At 35.7% G+C, this 22619-nt stretch overlaps 1 protein-coding gene across 8 annotated transcripts in view; it reads left to right on the top strand.

The window, feature by feature from the left end:
• atp2b1.L (ATPase, Ca++ transporting, plasma membrane 1 L homeolog) overlaps positions 1-20553 on the top strand; it is a 77607-nt gene extending 57054 nt beyond the window's left edge. For 6 of the 8 annotated variants that reach the window (XM_041585141.1, XM_041585142.1, XM_041585140.1 and 3 more), the window contains exons 12-22: positions 2752-2989; positions 3945-4124; positions 4206-4293; positions 5187-5293; positions 7100-7291; positions 8888-9101; positions 10689-10900; positions 11335-11442; positions 12411-12593; positions 12911-12997; positions 19121-20553. In XM_041585141.1, the coding sequence (XP_041441075.1) occupies positions 2752-2989; positions 3945-4124; positions 4206-4293; positions 5187-5293; positions 7100-7291; positions 8888-9101; positions 10689-10900; positions 11335-11442; positions 12411-12593; positions 12911-12997; positions 19121-19432 (1921 nt within the window). In that variant the 3' untranslated portion in view covers positions 19433-20553. 8 annotated transcript variants of the gene reach the window in all.
• The last annotated feature ends 2066 nt before the right edge of the window (positions 20554-22619 follow it).

Here is a 22619-nt window from a genome sequence, read left to right as displayed (position 1 = left end):
TGGACAGTTCTTGCACCGTATTTTGTTGCTTGTGATTGTGGCATATTGATTACCACTGGTTTTCACGAGATGGACATTAGCCATACAGCTTGTGCTACTGACAAATAATTTGTAGTGTGTAAGAAGTTTTCAATATCTTTAGGTATACGGCATATAACCATCAAACATGAATGTACAGATATCATCGCACAATACCCTGAAGCCATGCTAAAATCCTGTATTTTCAGTTTAAAAAAACTGGTTTTAACTGACCATGAGGTTGCTTGCTTTTTTTAGACTGAACTAGACTTGTTCCTTCAGGAGCAACATTTTTGACTTGTACTGAAGACGAACAATAGGTTGTCTCAAAATTGGCTGTGCAGCCTAGTCCATACTGTTAATTGCTACAGTTCATCTGGTGCAGAAATGTCAGGCTAAATCCTGTATTCACTGGCTTTTGTGTACAAAACTGGTTCTTAATTGACTGTTAATACACACAGGCATTCTTGTTTTTAAGAATCTATGTTGCTTGGTATGTTAGCATAGCCTTGCATTTAGGGATCATTTATTGTCTCTTTTAAATTATTTATGAATAGATGCATTGCCTGTGGTATGAAAGAAATGGACATATTCCTAAAGATGACCGTAATCCTCATCTTATAGAGCAAATTGACTTGATTTTTATTTAGTAAGTAGGTTGTGATGCCACATTTTGTTTTAATCGTTGTTTTTTTTAATTCATTTTGAAATTGTATACCCCTCTGCTGTAGATAACTATCTTCAGTGATGGAGTGTGTTTTACCTGTTCAGCAGAGATCACTTGTTATTTTTATTTTCCTGTACTTATATAGCTCTGACGTATTCAGTGGTGTTTTAGGTTATAATCTGTACGTCTATGGCCACCTTTAGGGAGGAAGCCTTTGCTTGCCCAAGTTTTATGAAGAACAAACATTTTCTGTGTGGTTTTTCACCACAAGCACTATCTTTTATTTGTCTGGCTATTCTTTATTATTTTATTGACACCAATAATTTTCTCTAAATGGGGTCACCAGTTTATGAAGTGTCGAAAGACTGCTGATTGAGTCAGGTTCATGTCTATCCAGCAGAAACTATTTCGGTATCTTTCAAACACGTGCTAACGTAATAAATTCTATGCCTTAGGCAGTGATGCCACAGATAAGGAGTTTCCTATACAAAGGCTACATTCATTTAACAGTTTGTTTCTTTTGTGGGCTTAGGTAAGAGAACATTTTTTTTGTACAAAGCAGTGTAGCTGTACTTTTAAGCAAATTAACACACCACTTTTTTTAAAAAAAAATAATTAATCACTGAAGACACAGGGGCATATATATTACATTTCTCACTAAGCAGTTCAACATAGTTATTGACAGTCAGGAAAGTGATTTCAAGAACTAGTACATTTACTGAGAGGTTGAACTCAATTCTTTTCTACCACGTGTAGGTAAAGTCACAAGGAGGGCATTCGTAGTGCTTTGAAAGTCACATTTTTAAGTAGCCTAAAGATGCAACAACATCATAGTGTCCAAAAGTGTTCCTTTGACTTGCATGGTATTTATTGGCAACAGCTTGTGTGCAAGCCATTGTGGGGATTTTGGCCCTTTCAGCACTCTGTTTTTTGGGTTTCTAAAAAAAAATGCAGGATTCAGTGACTGTTCCCTACACCCCCTCCCCCTTCAGGGACAGTTCCCCTCAGAGTTTAGTGGCAGCAAAGAACTTGATCAATTTTTATAAGACGCCTATAAAAGACCTAGCATTAGGTTAATATTTTTAAAAAATCTGATTAATTCTGCACTGACTGAATGTTTAGAAGCCAAATAGTTTACTAATTTGAAGCAATAGTTTTGAAATTGTTTTTTGTTTTTAAATAATGTTTTTTTTTATTTTAACTGTAATACAAAAAGAAGATTTCAAAAGTTTATACTTCTCATTACTGCAAATGTATGTATGAATACCTTTTTTTAATATATCAAAAGTAGTACAGGTATGGGATCTATTATCCCAGTTAGCCAAAAATCGACGACTCCATTTTATCCAAATAATCCACATTTTTTTAAATGATTTTTCACTGTAATCATAAAGTAGTTCCTTGTACCTGATCTATACAAAGATATAATTAATCCTTACTGGAAGCAAAACCAGACTATTGGGTTAATTTATGTTTAAATAGAACTCTAGTAGACTATGAAGTAGTTATGAAGATCCAAATTCTGGAAAGATCTGTTATCTGGAAAACCCCAGGTCCCTAACATTCTTCATAATAGGCATAGGACCCATTATCTGGAAACCCATTATGCAGAAAGCTCAGAATTACAGGAAGTTCATATCCTATAGACTACATTTTAGTCAAATAATTCAGTTTTTTTTTAAAGATTAATTTCTTTTTATCTGTAATAATAAACGAAACCTTGTACTCAATCCTAAAATATAATTAAGTCTTAGTGAAGGCAAAACAGTGGTATTGGGTTTACTTAATGTTTCAATTATTATTTAATTGATTTAAGGTATAGAGATTAAAATTACACAAAGACCCCTCATCTGAAAAACCCTATGTCCTAAGCATTCTAGATAACGGGTCCCATACTTGTATAAGCAGCATTGTACAGTTTTATCATTTTAATCTAGAAAAGTACACACAGAGAGTATAAGCATTATTATAAATATGCAGAGATTAAGTGCCATATGATAAATATTAATAAGTCTGTAAGATGTGCTTTCTGAATAAATCATATTTTATCCTTTGTTTTCTTTTAGGTGCTACAAATTAATAGATTTAAAAGGTGAAGCCAAAATATTTAGGCCAAGAGACCGAGATGATATGGTTAAACAGGTTATTGAACCTATGGCTTCAGAAGGGCTGCGGACAATATGTTTGGCATATCGGGATTTTCCTGTTGGAGAGTACGAGCCTGACTGGGAAAATGAAAATGATATTCTTACTGGCCTCACCTGTATTGCCGTTGTAGGAATAGAAGATCCAGTCAGACCAGAAGTAAGTAAATAACTAAAGTGCATATCAATGCATGTCCGCTGGTAAAGTGCTCTTATAGATTAGCAATAACTTGATCAAAATGAATTGGCTTATACTAAACATACTTTAAGCCCATTCTTTAATTTGTGTATGGTTTCTTGACCTAAATAGGGCAAACAGCGAAATTGAAGTGACTCCATGTCTGGGCCTTGTGAGGTAGACAATTAAATTACCAGTGTACAGACAAGCTGCATGCATAATTACAAAATGTTCCTTACAAAATGTTCGGGTTTACCCCTGCTTCTAACTGGTTGATTCCAGAATGAGTTAGTACCTTGCAATGCACTGCTAGCAAACCGCATGGTTATTTTGTTTTAAGAGAAAGGACACATGTATTGTGGATCCGCAATCATAAGCCATTTAAATAAAAACTAAGAACAAAATAGTTTAATCTAATTGTGAATAATAATAAAGCATCCACTGCAGTTTGAATGTGTGTTTAGCTCAACGGCAGAACCCTGTTATATCCCTAAAACTAACGCGGTGAGTGGTTGTCGACAACCACTTGTTCATACTGCCATTTGTTCCAAAATTTTTCATTGCAGTAAACCTGCCACTTTTCTTCTGTTTTAAACGAATAATGTATTTATAATATTTAAGCACAGCGTTAATGTACTGTACTCTGCATACACTCCCTATTGATTTTTTGCCAAATGTACCCTCCAAATACTGTGCTTTGTATGTTTTATATGGATAGGGTATATTAACGTGAGTGGTGTATAAATATAGTTCGCATTACATCTTATGGCTTTGGTGCACATAGTCAATTACTGTGCTAAGATTTTTAAGAAGGGAGTTGTTTTAAACTAAAATTCTGTTGTACATTTCTTGATCATAACCAATGGCATAATTATCAGAATGTTCTTAATTGATCCAGTATGGACAGTGATGAACATTCTTGGCAATTTTTTTCCAGGTGCCAGATGCAATTAGAAAATGTCAACGTGCTGGTATAACTGTACGGATGGTTACAGGGGATAACATAAATACAGCCCGTGCTATTGCAACAAAGTGCGGCATTCTGAATCCAGGCGAAGATTTCATTTGTGTAGAAGGCAAAGAATTTAACAGGCGAATACGAAACGAAAAAGGAGAGGTACCTATCCTTGTGTTCTGCTGTTGAATCTATAAATCTCATTGTAGGCTGTGTTTCTTGACTTTCTTTATTGTGCGACAGATTGAACAAGAACGAATAGACAAAATTTGGCCTAAACTTCGAGTTCTTGCTAGATCTTCTCCTACTGATAAACATACACTGGTTAAAGGTAAGAACATATTGTGTTACAAGTGCAGCAGTTAGGTATTAAACGGTCAACCATATTTTTTTTCTAGATTGTTTTTATTACAAAAGAGCAAAAAATCTTACTTTGAATCATAAAATAGAAAGAAAATGTTGGCAGCTTGTGATGAGAAGTGAAAATGGAGCTGTGTAGCTCTGTGTCATTGCTTTGGCAGACAAAGGGAGTTTTGGCTAATGCTACTGGTAGTGGTGATGCTGAATATGCCTACTAGCAACTGCACATAACTAGCAGTACATGTTTTTGACTGACAGCTGCTTATTCACGACAACTCGCAGCACTATACATTGGTGTCAGTGTGGGCTGATCTTCAAGTATAGGGAATAAAAATGGCCTGTGTGCAACAACCATTGTGTTAGTGACTGAATTGTGTACTTACAAGTAAATATGTGAGGCCTCAGGAAAGAATTTTTAATAGTTAAATTACTGCAATTAGAGGATTTTTCCAAAAATAAGAACCGACCCTGTTGGCATGAATTTTGGGTTCACAATCTAATTCTAATATTTTCCACAGTAAGATACAATGTCATTTGGATGCAGTCATCTACAGATGGATTTTGTATGTATCCAGAAAAAATATTGTTTAATGATAGTTTCAGCAATGACCAGTACCCTGTTTTTCATTTGCATTGTGTGCAAGCATTATTTTTGGCATGACAGCAGCCAGAATCTAAACTGTATTTAAGAGAATATATGTGGAAGATAAAGCCATGGTGTATTATTCTACCAAATGCTTACCTTCAGATGAATCGGCATCATATTGCAATATTGCATTATAAGTTTTGAAAGCCACTAGGAGGGTTGAAGAAGACGGTTGTGGGCTTCCGTTCTTTTTTTCAACACTTGCTTTTTATCTTCAGGTATCATTGACAGTACAGTTTGTGAGCAAAGGCAAGTAGTAGCTGTGACTGGAGATGGGACAAATGATGGCCCTGCACTGAAGAAAGCAGATGTTGGCTTTGCTATGGTAAACTTTTGCTGGTGTTTTTTTTTTTTTGTTTTTGTATATAGTATTTGCCTACATGTGAAAGAAATTCTATAATTGTTTTCACAGGTATTTTTCTTTATAATAAGAATTATGTACTATATTAGTATTTATGTATATATCGTATATTTACTTAAGCATATTTAATGTTCATTCTGGTGTAGCACACAGTAAAAAAGAACATTGGAGCAACGTCAAGAGTTCTCGGTTTTACTTCTGAATGTGTTCTCCCTGACCGTACTGTCAGAAAACTCACCAGCATGTGGCGTTACAGATTTCATTATACAGTAGAATCCCAGTTTTAATTTTTTCAAGGGACCAGAAAAAAAATGGTGTAAAATGCAAGAAAATATAAATTTAAAAAATTCTAGAAATCAGAATAACTTTTGTTTGTTTTTTTTTATTTTGTTCAAGTATTTTTTATAATCAAGTGAATTGTTAAGGTGTCCCTTATTTCACCTGATCTCATACACATGCCATGGTCCTTAGACATGATCATTTTTCAATGTTAATTGAAATATGTTAATAGAATATACAAATTAATTACTATGAACCCTGTTTGACAATAACTTTTAAAAATAATGTATGCATAATCCAGGAGAAAGTCCTGTTGGGGCAATGTTGGTGTTGTTCTTATGTCAAACCTATGCTACTAGTTAATTATCATCATCTGTGGTATATGTATGTTATACATGATCAGATGAGAATTAAGATCAATGGAGCTGAGCATGGAGCGATCCACCACAACACCAGGAATCTAAAATAGTGCCGTCTTAGAGTTAGGAGATCCGAACATTTCAGGTTGCTGGTGCAGTGGTAGTGTAGTGTGTATGGAGAAAATACTTGCCAGTTAACACAGCCAGTTCAGTAGTGGTAACTCCAGTACAGGCATGGGATCCGTTAACCAAAAAGCTCCCAATTATGGAAATACAGTCTCCTATAGACTGCATTTTATCCAAATAATCCACATTTAAAAAAAATGATTTCCATTTTCTCTGTAATACTCAGCGCTTTGTACTTTAACCAAACTAAGATATAATTAATCCTTTATTGGAAACAAAACCAGTCTATTTATGTTTAAATATTTCTCTAGTAGACTTAAGGTATGAAGATCCAAATGATGGAAAAATCCCTTATCCAGAAAACCACAGGTCCCGGGCATTCTGGATAACAGATCTCATACCTGTTAATGCATTTCCTTTGCCTTTAACAGCACAGGGAAGTTCAACATGGGTTTTTTTTTTTAAGTGATGTTATCAAACACGAGATGTCATTTCAGCTTCAGAATTGTGTTGCACAGTATCAGTTTCCAGGTGATCATTGTATAGCAAGTGAGCAGCTCTTTTCCTAGTTTGTATTTATTTTGCATGAAACTGCAGTTTAGTTACGTTTTAACTATTTTGCTGCATGGTGGTGTTTTTCCTTCTGCAAAGGGATCACAACATTTAATCCATGTGAATTAAAAAATCTTATTTGTGTTTAAATAACGGTGTTATGTAGTATATAGTTATAAGCCCCTTCCTGGAAAGCCACCTATTGGGGGAAGGGGGCTAAGGAGATAAGTGTGATTTGCAAATTTATATGTGTTAAAGGGTTAAACAAATTTGCATTATTATGTATTTATTAAGCCAATACATATTCCGCATCACTGTGCAATAGAAGGGAGTACAAACATATAGATCGCTTAAAAAATACAACTTAGGAGGGAGCGGTGCTCAGTATTTGAAATCTAAGCAATATTATTGTACGTGTTGTTTTCAATTTTTTATTGTCCATTTCCTTTTACAGGGTATTGCTGGAACAGATGTTGCAAAAGAAGCGTCTGATATCATTCTAACTGACGACAACTTTAGTAGCATTGTGAAAGCAGTGATGTGGGGAAGGAACGTCTATGACAGTATCTCAAAATTTCTTCAGTTTCAGCTTACTGTCAATGTGGTTGCTGTCATTGTAGCTTTTACAGGAGCCTGCATTACACAGGTAGGTTAAGTCACTTATTTAGCTGCTTAGGTAAATGCTGAAATTAAACATGTGGCGGCAAAAAAGTAGTATGCAGGTGAAAAAAGTTTGTATTTGGGTTAAAGGGCTGTTTGGTTTTAAAACAGTTCTTTTTGTATTTGTTTGAACAGTAATTTTCCCCAGATGCAATTGCAAGATCAGGCTGTACATTGGACAGATCATTTAGCACATTTAGACCAGGCACATGGTAATAGCACAATACTGTCAAGTGCAAGCACACCCCTGGGCTTTCCTTCACATTTTGCGGGCAACATCCACGTGCTGCACACTGCTTTCCCTCTGAATTAAGTATTTCTGAAAGAAGGAAGTGCTACATTTGGAGTGCTGTGCAGCTCTTTGCACTCCAGACAACAAGCATTTCACGGAGCAACCTGTGAGGCAATGCAAAAACAGGGCTCTCTGAACCCATTGTATGTACTTTGCATAGGCCCTTTAATATCTTTGTTTTCTTTTTACGGTTTCATTTTTGGATCGTTTTCCAAACACTTTTTTTAAAATTTCTTTTTACCAAACACTGCTGAAAATATATATTACAAACAGTAGCGAAATGTATGTGTGAAACAAACCTCTATATCGAAGGACATTTGTACATTTGACTTCCTTGTTTTACCCTGAAATTTCCCCACCTCTATTAAATAGTGGCATTCTAAACACAATGCTGCCACCATCAGGCTTCCCAGTACATACACAGGTCATTATAAACCCTACTGTGTTAGTCGCAAATGTAATTGCATTTTGACCAAATTATTCCACTGACATTTTGCATGTTTTTAACACAAAATAGTTTGCTGCGTTGCACAGAATATCAATAGAATCTAGCCTGTACGCCAGGCTCCCTGGAATTGGCTGCTGAATGGAAGCACCCACATGGAAAGCTGACCTTGGCACCAAGACCTAAAGGCTGCCAATCCTGTTACAATTGCCAAGATGTGTTTCTGGAAGGGGTGGGGGCCTGTTCATGGTAGTACTGCTTAGAAATGGATAGGGTGGATTTGTTCCTTTTTAATATATAGAGGTAGATATTTACTGGTAGATATTTACTGATCTAGTATTTAATTGTACTTCAACAATGTTTTCATTCGTAATACCAATCCCCTTTTTCAGTGCTTTTCCTTAGGTTTGTTACAAACTCATGGGTTTCTTACCAATGTAATTAAATACAACACAAATCTTCTAACTGAAGATTAACTACATGCATTACTGATAGAATTGCACTGACCTGCTAGCTCAGTAGATCTCAAGGGAGACTGAAGGCAGATGTATCCCATCTCACATGCCAGTCGGCTTTTAGATCACAGGACCTCAATTGGCACTGCACATCAGTAGTCCTGTAAATGATTTTAAACACACTACCTAGCATCCCAAAGTGCTGTCATTGATTGCTGAAAGGATGCCTTTTACCAACAGGGAAATAGCAAGTTCACTAAACCTGCTCAGCACCCTTATCATTTCTAGTTGAATGAAATGTAGAGAACCATTTTAGAGCAGCTTCTTCCAAACCAGCAGAAATTGTCTAATGTTAGTTTTTTTGTTTGTTTTTTTTTTTTTTTTATTCAGGACTCTCCCCTTAAAGCTGTTCAGATGCTTTGGGTAAATCTGATTATGGATACATTTGCATCTCTTGCTCTGGCGACAGAGCCGCCAACTGAGTCTCTCTTATTAAGGAAACCTTATGGTAGAAATAAACCTCTTATTTCTCGAACAATGATGAAAAATATATTGGGCCACGCAGTTTACCAGCTAGTTGTAGTTTTTACCCTTTTGTTTGCTGGTAAGTGTTGCTAAATGTTTGTCATTCTTTTGTACCGTTTACATATTAAAGAGTTGTTTCTTTGCTTCAGGTTAACTTTTTTGTTAAAGAATGACCTATTCTTAAGAAAATTTCAATTGGTCTTCATTTTTTATTCTTAATAGTGTTTCAATTATTTTCCTTTCTCTTCTGCCGCTTTTCAGCTTTCAGAAGGAGGTCACTGACCCTGGCATTCAAAAAAATGTTGCTTTGTGTTGCTTTTTATTACTCATCATTCTATTTAGGACCTCTCTGTATCATTCAGTTTCTCTTTAAATCACTGCCTGGTTTCATGGTTAAGTTGGAACCTAGAAATCAGCTGCCAAAGTTACAAACTGAACTGAACAAATAGCTGAATAATAAAAAAAAAAAAACCCACAGAAAATAAAAATCTTTCCTCTACCCCAAATACTTCCTGCTGCCACAAGATCCCTAAGCATAATAGATATCCTCAGACCTACATGATTCTTCAGATTGAGAAGAAATTAGGATGGTCTGCATCTGACTCGTACAGACACCCCAGTTGAGTCATTCAACCCCAGCCTCCATCTTGAAGTGACGGGGTCTAAAACCTCTGCTTTCCAGAGAATCGATGCACCAACCACCTTGTCTTCTTTAGCTTTCAGTAAGGAGAAGGGGTGTTCTCAGGTAGTTTAGAAAATAAGGTATTACTTGGAGTATTTACTCGAATGCACTTTGTGGAGAAGAGGTAATTGGAGACAGTTGTAGAAAATAATAGGCTGGAGCAGACATGGTGGGTGGTGCACAGATTCTCTGGAACTTAAAACCCCGGAATCCATTAGTTTGATGGAATAAACCTTCCTGTAGGTGCTTTGCATTAATACTGGGGCTTTCATTTGCAAAACGGACCAATCTACAAGCAGATCTATCAGACATTTTTCTTGGGTTTCCACATTTTGCCATCTACAAATTTCCATTCCTTAAAGATATTTATAAATGTTGCTGTGCCCGGTACATAACTTTTTATATTAAGTACAGGTATGGGACTTGTTATCCAGAATACTCGGGACCTGAGGTTTTCCGGATAAGGGATCTTTCTCTAATTTGGATCTGCAAACTTAAGTCTAATAGAAAATCATATAAACATTAAATAAACCCAATAGGCTGGTTCTGTTTCCAATAAGGATTAATTATATCTAAGTTGGGATCAAGTACAAGCTACTGTTTTATTATTACAGAGAAAGGAAATAATTTTTTGAATATTTGGATTATTTGGATAAAATGGAATCTATGGGAGACAACCTTTCCATAATTTGAAGCTTTCTGGATAACGGGTTTCAGGATAACTGGTCCCATACCTGTGTATAAAACATAAACCAAACTATGAAATGTGGAAAACTATGATCTGCCATATTTCTACAAAAAAAATGTATTTCCAAAATGTGCACAGTAATTGCTGTGAAGTGAAGTAAATCGGCTTTGGTGCAATTTAATTTGCTAAATATCACAATTAAAGTATGCTTCTTTTATGTTTGTGTTTACTGTGCGAATATGTACTTTTGTGTGCATTTCTTCTAAGTAAAAAAAGAAAACTTTTGTTTTCCTAAGGCGAAAAACTTTTTGACATTGACAGTGGAAGAAATGCTCCTCTTCATGCTCCTCCTTCACAGCATTATACCATCGTTTTTAATACATTTGTTCTGATGCAGCTGTTTAATGAAATAAATGCCAGAAAGATCCATGGGGAAAGGAATGTTTTTGAAGGCATATTTAACAATATCATCTTCTGCAGCATTGTGTTAGGTACTTTCATTATACAGGTAAGATATATCAATATTTATAGCTTGCGCAATGTATTTTGATCTTCATTACATTCTGAGGAAGATAAAAAACAACGTTTAGGCTGAATATCATTTTTAGCAGAAGTATCTTTATTACGTTTAACAGCAAAATCTAAAAGATTTGGAACTATTGTTCTTCTCACCACATCTAATTTCCTGGATCTGACGGTTAAGTGAATAGTGCAGCCAGATATGAAAAACAAAGCTACACTGAATAGGGGGGCAGAAAACTCTGTAGCTTAAAGATCCTGCTTTTGATGCAGACACACATGCTCACAGCAGTAGGAGGGATGCCATGCTGTTATCTCTTTCCACCTGAAGTACGTCTGAATTCTTCAGATGAAGCCTAAACTCGTAAATGTATGCAGCAATGTGTAAATGTCGTATGTAACATTTTTTCCTCTTTCTTATAGATTGTAATTGTTCAGTTTGGTGGAAAGCCTTTTAGTTGTACTGAATTGACAGTAGATCAATGGTTATGGTCCGTTTTCCTGGGAATGGGAACATTACTTTGGGGACAGGTAATGTGATTTTATTTTTCTAAGTCTATGTTAAGAGCAGTTTTGTGTATTGAGTATGTTTAACGTGAAGAGATAAAAAATGTAAACCAGGAATTGTATATATATACTTAAATGCACAGACTCAGGTGCAGACTCTTTCACTTCTTGCTAAACCCTAACCACCCAAAGGTGCTAGAGTTGGAAGCACACAAGCCTTTTCAGACCCCGGTATATAGATTGCAGTAAAGTATATAAATTACAGCCAGTGGCATGCAACATGACCAGATTTAAGTACCTATCAAGCTTTATGCAATGAAGAAAACTTGGCTGTTGCATTTTTTATGTACACTAAACTTAACATTTGGCATAGTTCACTACCTAGCTGCATCATGGAGCTCTTTTCATTTCATAGTTTGAGTCTTGGAGACTACAGTGCTACGCAATATGTTGGCGCTATATAAATACATGTTAATAATAATAATACTATGGTATGATGGAAAATAGCAGGTAGCTTCTATTTTCAGCATTCAAGCAGCTATGCTAGAGAAGGTAGAAGCATTGAGCGTTGAGACAGCGTGATTGGTTAAGAATGTCAAATCAATACTATCAGTTGGAGAGGAGATAAAAATCCTTTATGAGAAATGTAAACTGCTGTTTTGAACAGTTTGCTTAGAAACACCTTTTATGCATTGATAAGTTTATAATATCCATCTAGCTCCCTGCAGTGTTTCATAATGAGTTACCAAAAGCACCTTTCTGAACTGTAACTCATCTGTAGCACAAGGATATTATGCTCAAACATCTATTTGAAACCCTGTGGTAAAAGGAACTCGCTAAGGGTGATTTGCCTTAAGAGAGCGAGAGCGAGATATACATTTTATAATTCAACGTTAACATTTGTTTGCATAATTATTTATATAAATAGGTCTTAGGTATGTATCTCTGTATAGGGACATTCATTTTATTCTCCGTTTCTGCTCATTTTCTAGCTGGTAACGACAATTCCAACTAGTCGGTTAAAGTTCCTTAAAGAAGCAGGACACGGAACACAAAAGGATGATATTCCTGAAGAGGAACTTGCTGAAGATGCAGAGGAGATTGATCATGCAGAGAGAGAGTTACGTCGTGGTCAGATCTTGTGGTTTAGGGGCCTAAACAGAATTCAAACTCAGGTATGGTCTTGAATGAGGGACTCAGTTAAGGGGGTTGAGGGTGCATTATAATAAGGATTTTAGTTCTTTTTGTCAGATTTAATTAGTCGTTGATCACTGGTGTGAGTGAGATGTCTACCTGCCTGCATCTTCAATACACTTGAGAATTTCTAAGTGCTACGTAATCCTCCATAGCTTTCATCAGTTTAACTTCTGTTAGCTGCTCTATAAAAGTGCCTTTTCTCTTTGCTTTTTATTTGTTGTAGATGGGATGGTCCTTTCTCTTGTTCTCTCTCTCTCTTGCTGAGCAAGCTGTCACAATCTCTGATTCCTTGCAGATGGATGTAGTGAATGCTTTCCAGAGTGGAAGTTCCATTCAGGGGGCTTTAAGGCGGCAACCCTCCATCGCCAGCCAGCATCATGATGTAACAAATATTTCTACCCCTACACATGTAGTGTTTTCCTCCTCTACTGCTTCTACTACTGTGGGGTGTGAGTGTGTGTTCCTAAGTGCATGAAATTAACACATCCTAATTCACATACCTAACGTTTCTCATTTTTTCCTCGGTAATCAATCTCATTGTTCAGGCTGCTCATAAAGCTTCCCCTTCACAAGGATAAAATGTCCTGTGTTGTTTATATATTTCTTTTCCATAGAAGGCTATTGAACTGGTTGGAATGGTAGCAAATGCAAGTTCTGAAAAATGTCTGCAACCCTGCACGCTTTATTTCTAAGTATACTGCTGCGTTTATGTATATATTTGAAAGGTGGTTGTGCTGCTGTAAATTTTCGAGTATATACCCTATTTTTTAATGCAGAAGGCATGATGTTTAGCTTTGGAAATATTTTAGTTTATATGTCTCCGGTTACATGTTTCTATCCTAAATGTAGGCAGCCACCAAAAGTATCAATTAAATATTTTACAGTCAGTCTCTAGAGAACCATAGAAATATCATGTTTTGAACTATCTTTAAAGTACTAGGATGTTGTTTAGTCAAACTGAATTCTGGACTGTAAGTTTTATATTGCCATTGGTTTTAGTTGTCTTTACCCATCTTATGGTCACATTTACATCCTGACATAAACTTTAATCATATTCTTATTAGTGCGGAGCAGAGAAATATCCTTTCCAATTCCTTTACCTTCCCTATGTCATCTCTATGTCCTTGCTTTGTTCTGGTAGCTTATGTAGTACACCTGGTTACTTGAGAGCATGCAAATAAATTGGGACTGCAAAGAATTTACATAATGTTTCAGCTTATCCAAAAGCCTGTGAGTGTTGCAGAGGTCCCCTCAAGGAGAACCAAATTCACTTCAGGGAAACTATTGCTAGAAAGAGAGAGCTGAATTTCACTCTTATTTATTTTTTATAGCAAAACGCTCCAATACTCCAGCAAGTGGTTGTCCTTCCATCAAATGTCTGTGACTTTGCCATTAGAACTTAATACACTATGGGGGTTATTTATCAAAATCCGAATTTATCTCATTATTTTCTGAAATATATTCTGACTAAATCCACACGGATTATTTCCCCTTATTTATCAATACATTTTCTTGAAAAATTCCAGTGTTGAGGAAAAAACTATTAAAGATAGTACGAAAATTAGAATCGTATCAATTTTACAGGTTTTCAGTCTTTATTCGGATTTTTGCCCGAAAACTATGAAATCTTCAAGTATTTCCCCTTATTTAACAATACATTTTAAAAAAAAAAAATTCCTGAGCGGGAAAAAACTCAAAAAAAAATCATGCAAAATTCGAATCATACAAATTTTTTGTATTTTCCACCCGAAAACTTTTGCCCAAAAACCGCGAAATCTTCGGATTATCGCACGAAACCCATCGCAGGAACTTCTCCTATTGACTTATATACAACCTCGGCAGGTCTGAGATTTTCAGATTCAGACTTTCTCCATCCTCGGGTTATAATAAATCACGACAAATTCAAGGTTTTTTCTCACTAAAAATTCAGACTTTATTGTAAAAAAAACTTGAATTTTTTGAGTTTTTGGCATTCAGACTTTAATAAATAACTCTGTATGTTTGCAAATTTGTACAAAAAAGAAATGCCTTAATAACATTTTATCCTGGGCACTTTGATTCCAGTAAACAGGATTCCAGTCTGATGAGAACATGTGAAACCAACTACTCTGAGATGCATTTTATGCCACTCATAGGAATTGTTTCAAGGTTTTTTTAGACAGGTATAGCAGTAAACATATTGCCAGCTGCAACTACCACTGAAACTTCTGATCCACTGCTATACTGCTGGAATGTGATATGTTCATACAAAAATATTCACATGGACCACTTTCTGACTTGCCAATTGTTTGGGGGCACCAATCTCTGTTAATAAGGAGGTTTTTAGTTTCTATAGTCTAGTATAGAGAAATAAAGAATCCCCAAACCATTCCCCTTCTGAGGGGAACATGCTGCATGGATGATAGTTGTGCTTGTTAGCAGATTTGGAAAACATACATGAATTTCAAGGCCTGTTGCTAATCTTACACACTTGCTCTTATCTATTAGTTCTTATTTAGTGTTATATTCTTGTATTAGCAGTTTCCCTTTTTGGTGGATAAAAACAGCAATGCAAATGTGGTATAAAGGTCTGATCACAATGCCTGCTTATAATTGAAGACTGTCTTTTAAATAAATGTTTTCTTCCTTAGGTTTCCAGATTATTAAAAAATGCAATGATGTGTTAACACTGTACTTTTACATTTTTCAGGCTAATAACTTTTGATTTCAGCATCAATTATATAATTCAAGTTTTATATAGTCTTACGTTTGACAAAAATGCACATGCCTGCGTATTCTTATGATAGTGCTCACATTAGGGATGTATCATATCTATAATGTTTGGATTCAGTTAAACACCATATAAAAGAATTGGCAGTATACCGAATCCTGATTTGCAAATTCACTTGGTTAGAAGTGGAAAAACAACTCTATTAACAAATATTTGTTGTATTCAGTCGTCCAGAATTTGACCTTATGAGACTGACTTGTCAAAATTCAAGCTTGCATTATTTTCATGATTCGAGGGAAAATGCAGTAAAAGAACACAAATGTATATACTTGAGAATATTCTTCAGAAACTCAAATAGTCTGTATTTAATTAAGGAAAATACCCAAGAATAGTAACCTGAAAAGTAAATGCTGGCGAGGTTCAATATAAGTCCGTGGGAATAGTCTGTAATGACTTTTATGTTCCCAGTTCATTAAAACATTCATGTTTTTTTAGTCTCGTTATAATTAATGGAACATTATGATTTTCATGAGAAAGAACGTATGGGAATATTCTGACGCTTTTTTTTGTACAATAAGCTAGTGTTTGAGGAAAAAGTTGCACAAGTTTTTTTTTTTTTTTTTGTTTTTGTTTTTTTATCCCCCAACCTCTAAAATTCCAGGTGTTTAGCCAAATGAAATCCAAACCTAGGAATTCAAATTCAAATCCTGCAAAAAATTCTGGGAGCCCCGAACCAAATTCTGGATCTGATGCATCCCTACCCACATGTAGTACTTAATGACATTAAAGAGCACCTATCATAGGAAAACTGTTTACCACACTTCTTTGGCGGAAACAATACTATTTTGCCCCAAAAATACGCTATGCCATCCACACCAGTATGCAGCTCCTAGTGTGAGTGGCCATGTTGGAACTTTATGGTGTCACCAATTATAACCCCCCACACCAGGCGTTCCCTTCCAGTACAGGTGGCATAGTGCACACTACAAGCATTTTTGGGCAAAATAGTATTGTTTCCTGAACTGTAGTGCAGGCTCCATTAGCAACTTCCGTATGATGGGTACCATTCAAAAGAAAAAGTTAAGTTAAGAAAACTTGTAAAGAGGGAAACTGATTTTATATTAACACTTTTCAACAAAGGCAGAAATTCCCTGTTTCTGAACATTTGTGCTTCAACTTTTCTACTGGACAATCCATTATTTACCGCAAGATGTGGTAATTAATGCTGCCTGAGTACAAGATGGCATGTTGAAGAAGAAGGAATACTACTGAGGCAGTTTTTTGGCAATAGATCAGCCACAATGGTGCATGCTAGAACACTATATCATACTTGAGTAAACCGCTCTAGAAGCTCTCTCTGTTTGTTTAGGATAGCAGCTGCCATATTAGCTTGGTGTGACATCACTTCCTGCCTGAGTCTCTCCCTGATAACTCATAGTCCTGGCCTCAGATTGGAGGAGGGAGGGAGAGAGAGGAACAAACTGAACATGCTCAAGCCCTGTCCTGGAGGTTTTAATCTGAAAGAAGGAAGTCTGATACAGAAGTCCATGTATACACAATAGAAGGAAAGAAATGCTGTGTTTCTTTTAACTGAGGACTCCGAGCATTATTACTTTGAGGGTTTTATGGTGTATTTATATAGACCATTCTGATCAAGCTTACTTCATTTTAACCTTTCCTTCTCCTTTAAATATCACATACTTGCCATTGTATAATAAATACTCCTCAGGTCTGCCAATTTGCATGTTCGTTATGACTTGAAAAATGCAGCCAACAATTATTTTGATGTGTATTTTACTATTCTACCTATTTACACTAAGCAAGTAAGTTTAACCATTTCCACAGCAGTTTGCAGGAAGATTTTGGGACAGCACTTTTTTTTTTTTTTTTTTTTATACCACTGATTTACATATAACCCAGATATGTAGAATTATATCTCCAGTACTCTAACTTATTTACAAGCAGCATAGCCTGCATTATTAGAAGGAAAGGGTTACATTTGGAAGAAATTGCATAATTTACATTATTGGAAGGAAAGGGTTACATTAGGAAGAAACTGTCTGTTCCCTGAGCCGAGGCAATGTATTCAGGTGCAGGCATATTGAGAGCAGAACAGCAGGTCCACATCCACATAGTCTGGCCCTATGCTAAAGCTGAGAAAAATTGGCAACCCTGCAGTTACCACCCAATAAGCCACTAGTTAGAAAGCAATGACCTGGTTGCTACTGCAATTATTGTTTGTAAAAGAAATATGTGTGTTTGTAAACAATGCATCTATATGGGTAAACAACTTTCCCTATAATATGAACATGTATGTGCAGTGTTAAAAAAAAAAAAAAAAAAAAAAAAAAAAAACTCCCACAAAGAGGAAGGTGGTCGTTAAATAATGTGGATTTACACAATTCTCTGTGCATCACAATTCGGTTGCCAACTTATCTGGAAAAAATACAGGCCTTCCTATATATTTATCTTTTTTCCCTATTAATAACATTGGGATCAACCATCATTTTTATTGGCCACGCCGGTAAAATACCGGCCAGGTGGCAAACCTAGCTGCACATCTTAAATAGAACCTGGTTTATAAATGAAACCATCACTGTTTCCTTCCTCCTGTACAACTCGAATCTAAGTGAAGAATGAAGCAGAGGATGATCTAGTTTTAACTCTCTAGTCCTTAGATCGGACTTTGTGTTTTCATGAGTGGTATGCAGAGAAACCCGGTACTGTGTAGGTAAAATGTGTATTTTACTGATTTGTAAAAAGAATTTAAACTTCAATTTTTTCCTGATGAGGTGATTATACACAACTGCCTTTTTGATGAGATGCACCCAAAGGCCATTCATTTACCACCAGATTGGATCTGAGTCAGGTTATTGGTTAAATGTCACTTATTGACATTCTCGTGACCTTTCCTTTTGATAGCTCTCAATGACTTTGCTTGAGCAGTTACAGAGGACATTGATTTCTATCGTGCTAATGTGCAGTGTTCGAATAGAATTGAATGTATTCATGTGTCACAGTAGTTGATACATGGTTTAACAACCATTGTCTTAATTCAGACTTGTACCTGTTGATTTGCATAGTCTGCGATCATTGTACATAACTGACGTTAAGCTAAATCCTTCTTTGGATAATACGTGGTGATTTCACAGCCGTTTGACAAAAAGCATTTTCCGTAAGCCTCCAGCCTTTGTTTGACTGTGGCACAAGAGGAAATGCAGTTTTTCTGCATGGTTTGGTATATACTCGAATATTTGCATTCTGAGGTATTTTCCACAGGTTTCCCCCATGTATTGTGCATGACTGCAGCTATCAGTTCATTGTGTCATTCAGCTTAAATATGCTTGGCTTCTCCATAGTAAATGGTATCCTAATTCCTGGCATGAGAATTGGTTTACCTGTTGTGCTTTTTTTTTTTTTATATATATATTTTTGTTACCTGTGTATTTCTGAAAAATAATAGCAAGTTTTTTCCTCAAGATATTACAAAAACATTGCAGTGCCATATATTTCTTAACATAATCTGTGATCTTTGAACTAAATACTATTGCATCTGCACTAAATATACACAGCAGCATGTCGGTGCCATATTACTGTTATGAAACTGATCGACTAAAATACTTGTTTTGTTTCAGTTTATTGCAAGTCTGCTGCATTCTGCACAGTTAATTCATTGTTTTAGTGTTTGTGAATTCAGATTCATGAATGAACCATATGACTGCGTTTATTTATTCACTTGCTAACTTTTTTTTTATCTTTCTCTCCTCTTTGTCGTATGCTTTCTGATCCATACAGATTCGAGTGGTGAATGCATTTCGTAGTTCATTGTACGAAGGTTTGGAAAAGCCGGAGTCGAGAAGCTCAATCCACAATTTCATGACTCACCCAGAGTTTAGAATAGAAGATTCCGAGCCTCATATTCCACTCATCGACGATACAGATGCTGAAGATGACGCTCCAACAAAACGACACTCAACTCCTCCACCCTCTCCCAATAAAAATAACAATGCTCTTGACAGTGGAATACACCTTATTATAGAACCGAACAAATCAGCTACCTCTTCAGCCCCAGGCAGTCCACTACATAGTCTGGAGACATCACTCTGATTGTAAGATGAATGTTGATATACTAGCTGATTTGCAAAGAAACAAAATGAAACTGGGTCCTTTCACACATTGTGGGGTGCAGGAGAGAACTCCTGCTTTGGACTTCAAATGAAGACACACTTGTATGAATGTAGATTTATTTTTTTAAAAAATGCATTCTGCCAGACTGAGGGTGCTTTTCTCGGGAGGGAAAAGGGATATGGGGTGGACACTGATAAAACTTAACTCAAAAAAAGTGACCTGCAGAACATCATGTACATGTACCGATGATTCCCCTGGACAGTGTGTTAGCAACATTCTAGATTACATTGGTCCTCGTCCCCTCCCCCCCCCTTTTTTTTCTTTTCTTTTTGGGCCCCGGGTCGTTGATTTGATTATTTATGTTATAAATGATACAGATCTGTTTACAAGGTTTATAGATATTTTTGTTCCTGTTTATTGAAGGGAAGCTTCTTTATGTATGAAGAAAGACAGAAAATAAACACCCCCATCAACACTGCTGTATTTTCACAAAAAAAGGGGTGTTTCTGTTGAAAATGTTCAACATTTTTTTTGCCTGCGATTTCCTTGTTAAATATTGTAGATAACATTGCTAAGACTGATAGCCAAATAGAGAACACTAATGCTTTGCACAAGTTAAGCTGCGGTGTTCTGATGAAAATCACGGCCTCTCTCCCTTAGTTTCTTTAAAACAAAATTTACTACTTAATGGTTTTCAAATTACAGGTTTTTTTTTTTTTTTAATGTTAAGGAAATGATAACTGTTTCAAAGCTCGAAAGAATATTGTGTTATGCAGGACATTAATGTGTGACGGATCTTGCTTGAAATCCTTTTGCTATCTCCGTCAAAATATATAAAATCGAAATTCATCAAAAAATGTAGTCCTTTTTTTCTGTTTGTCTAAACATGTTAGTTTTAGATTTGTCTTGGTGAACTGTGAGTGGAACCGTGTTGATTTTCTATTAAATCTTTAGGTGACCTTCATACAGCATGAGGGCTGTTGGCATTTTGAAACAAAAGTTACTACTAGAAAGTAGTACAGTTCTACATGGTTTTCTTTTTTTTTGTTTTTGAAACTTGTTTGTAAACACAATAAACATGCCCTTTTATTAAATATAAATGCAGCAATGTTTCTTTGCAAAATTCTCCAGCTTACAAATGGCACCTCTAACTGCACTTGCTCTTGATATTTCAAGATGGTAACAGCCCCATGACACCGTGGGGGGAATGTGCAAAGCTGTGTTAACTTGGAAAAAGGGCAACAACATTTTTACTCCATATGAGCAAACTATTTGCTTAATAAGGAAAATGTTAACAGCTGTAAATAATATAAATAGTCTCAGGAACTGTTTATATAGTATTAGCCCTTTTTTTTAGGTTTACACCTCATCTTACATTTCCTGGTGTTTTTTAAAAATAAGCAAAAAAAATGGATGATGGCTGCACAAAAAAGTTCAGTAGGCAAACAAACCTTACTGTCTGTTGTAACTGAGAATGATTCTGCATTCTTTATTTTGTGCAGACATACACTTACAATTATGGAACATCCCTGCTAATTGCAGCAAATTAGTATCAAAGTGGAACAGGCCTTGCTAGTTCCCATGATGATCCTGAACATTTTTTTTTTTTTTTTTGGGGTGGCAGGGTGTTTCAATCGTACCATTAGAAGAGTTGATCACCATTCAAACACTTTTTTCAGTTTTCAGATTTACGTGAAATAAAAACTTTTTTTCAGTTGCTTTTCATCATTTTTCCAAAATTGAAGTTTAAATTTGGATTTGGTCTATGGTGTTTGTCTGGCAGCTCAGTGATCCGTTACAATTTGCTAAACGAGTTGATCTATTTCTCAGCAGCATCTGTACAATATTAGCAACTATTGTATCAATTCTAACAGCTGCCTTTTAATGAAAACCAGGGATTCAGCTAAGCGGGGACAAAGATTAGAAATGTATCAACTATATGTATCCATATAAAAAAGTTAGTCTGTGACACCCCCTCCCAGAGGTGCTTTAGAGAGACATAAGAAGGTGAAAAATGAAACATTCAACTTCAATATTAGAAGAAAGGTCACAAATAGAAAGTCATTGAAGAAAGTCTGAATAACTGAATAAAGTGTTAGAAAGTGAACAACCCCTTTAATTAAGTTTTTTTTTTTTTTGTTCATGACCATAAAATAGACACTGAAATTGGTTTGTGGGTTTTTTTCATTTCTTTACTGAAAGAATTTTCCCCAAATACTACAATTTGGCAAGAACTCATGAAACAAAATGTAGTATATGGGGAATATGAACTCATGCAGTTGGGATTATGTAACAAAGATGTACTATTTGAACTTCCAAAAAATTACAGTATTTTTTGGGGGGGAGGGGGTGTTAACACATTTACCAGAGATCAGTTTGTCGTGATCGTTGATTATCAGAACAATTTGCCAACACACAATAGGCTGGCTTACAGAATCCTTCAACCACTTCTATTGGGGAAGTGCTAGAATATGGAACTTGATTCCCCTCTGCTTTTCAAAGTGGGTGGGTGCAGTCTCAGAATGCATTACATCCCAATGGAAATAGGTAAGGGAGGGGTTGCATGAGTCTGGTTTGAAAAAAGATTTATATGAGTCAGATTATCCTATAAAGTTTAACTGGGGTATCCAATGATAAATTGAGATTTTAGAAATAGCTCAAAAGTTCTGATTTGCAGGAAGCAGTGTAAAGGAAGCCGTCTCGAATGTATGGAATATTGAGTGGAACAGCTTGAAGCCTGATAAACGGTTAATATTGATTTTGGTTGAATCTTTAAGCTTTAAAAAGTAGTTTTACTGACATATAGTTCCCAGTGTTGTCTAAAAGTAAATTACTACAGCCCCTGCATTCATAATATACTTACTAGGGAACTTGTATTAATGAAGATTAATTAGCAAAGCTATCAAGCATATAATATGAGCTGGAGGAGGCCAATAGTAGTCCGCAAAATTGTATCCCACAATTAGATGCATTTTAACAAGGGCCATTGATTATGATTTCTCATACTCAAATATTTAAAGGCACATTTATCAAGGGTCAAATTTAGAATTCATGTGAGTTTTTTAAAACTCCCATAAACTTGAAATTTGGCCAATCGAAATGTATTAATAAAATAGAATTTTCTAAGCTCTGACGAATTGTATCGACCTGAAAACGCAAATCCAAT

This window comes from Xenopus laevis, chromosome 3L (genome assembly GCF_017654675.1).
Source record: "Xenopus laevis strain J_2021 chromosome 3L, Xenopus_laevis_v10.1, whole genome shotgun sequence".
NCBI classification, from domain to species: domain Eukaryota; kingdom Metazoa; phylum Chordata; class Amphibia; order Anura; family Pipidae; genus Xenopus; species Xenopus laevis.
This window is presented reverse-complemented; position numbering and strand designations above follow the sequence as displayed.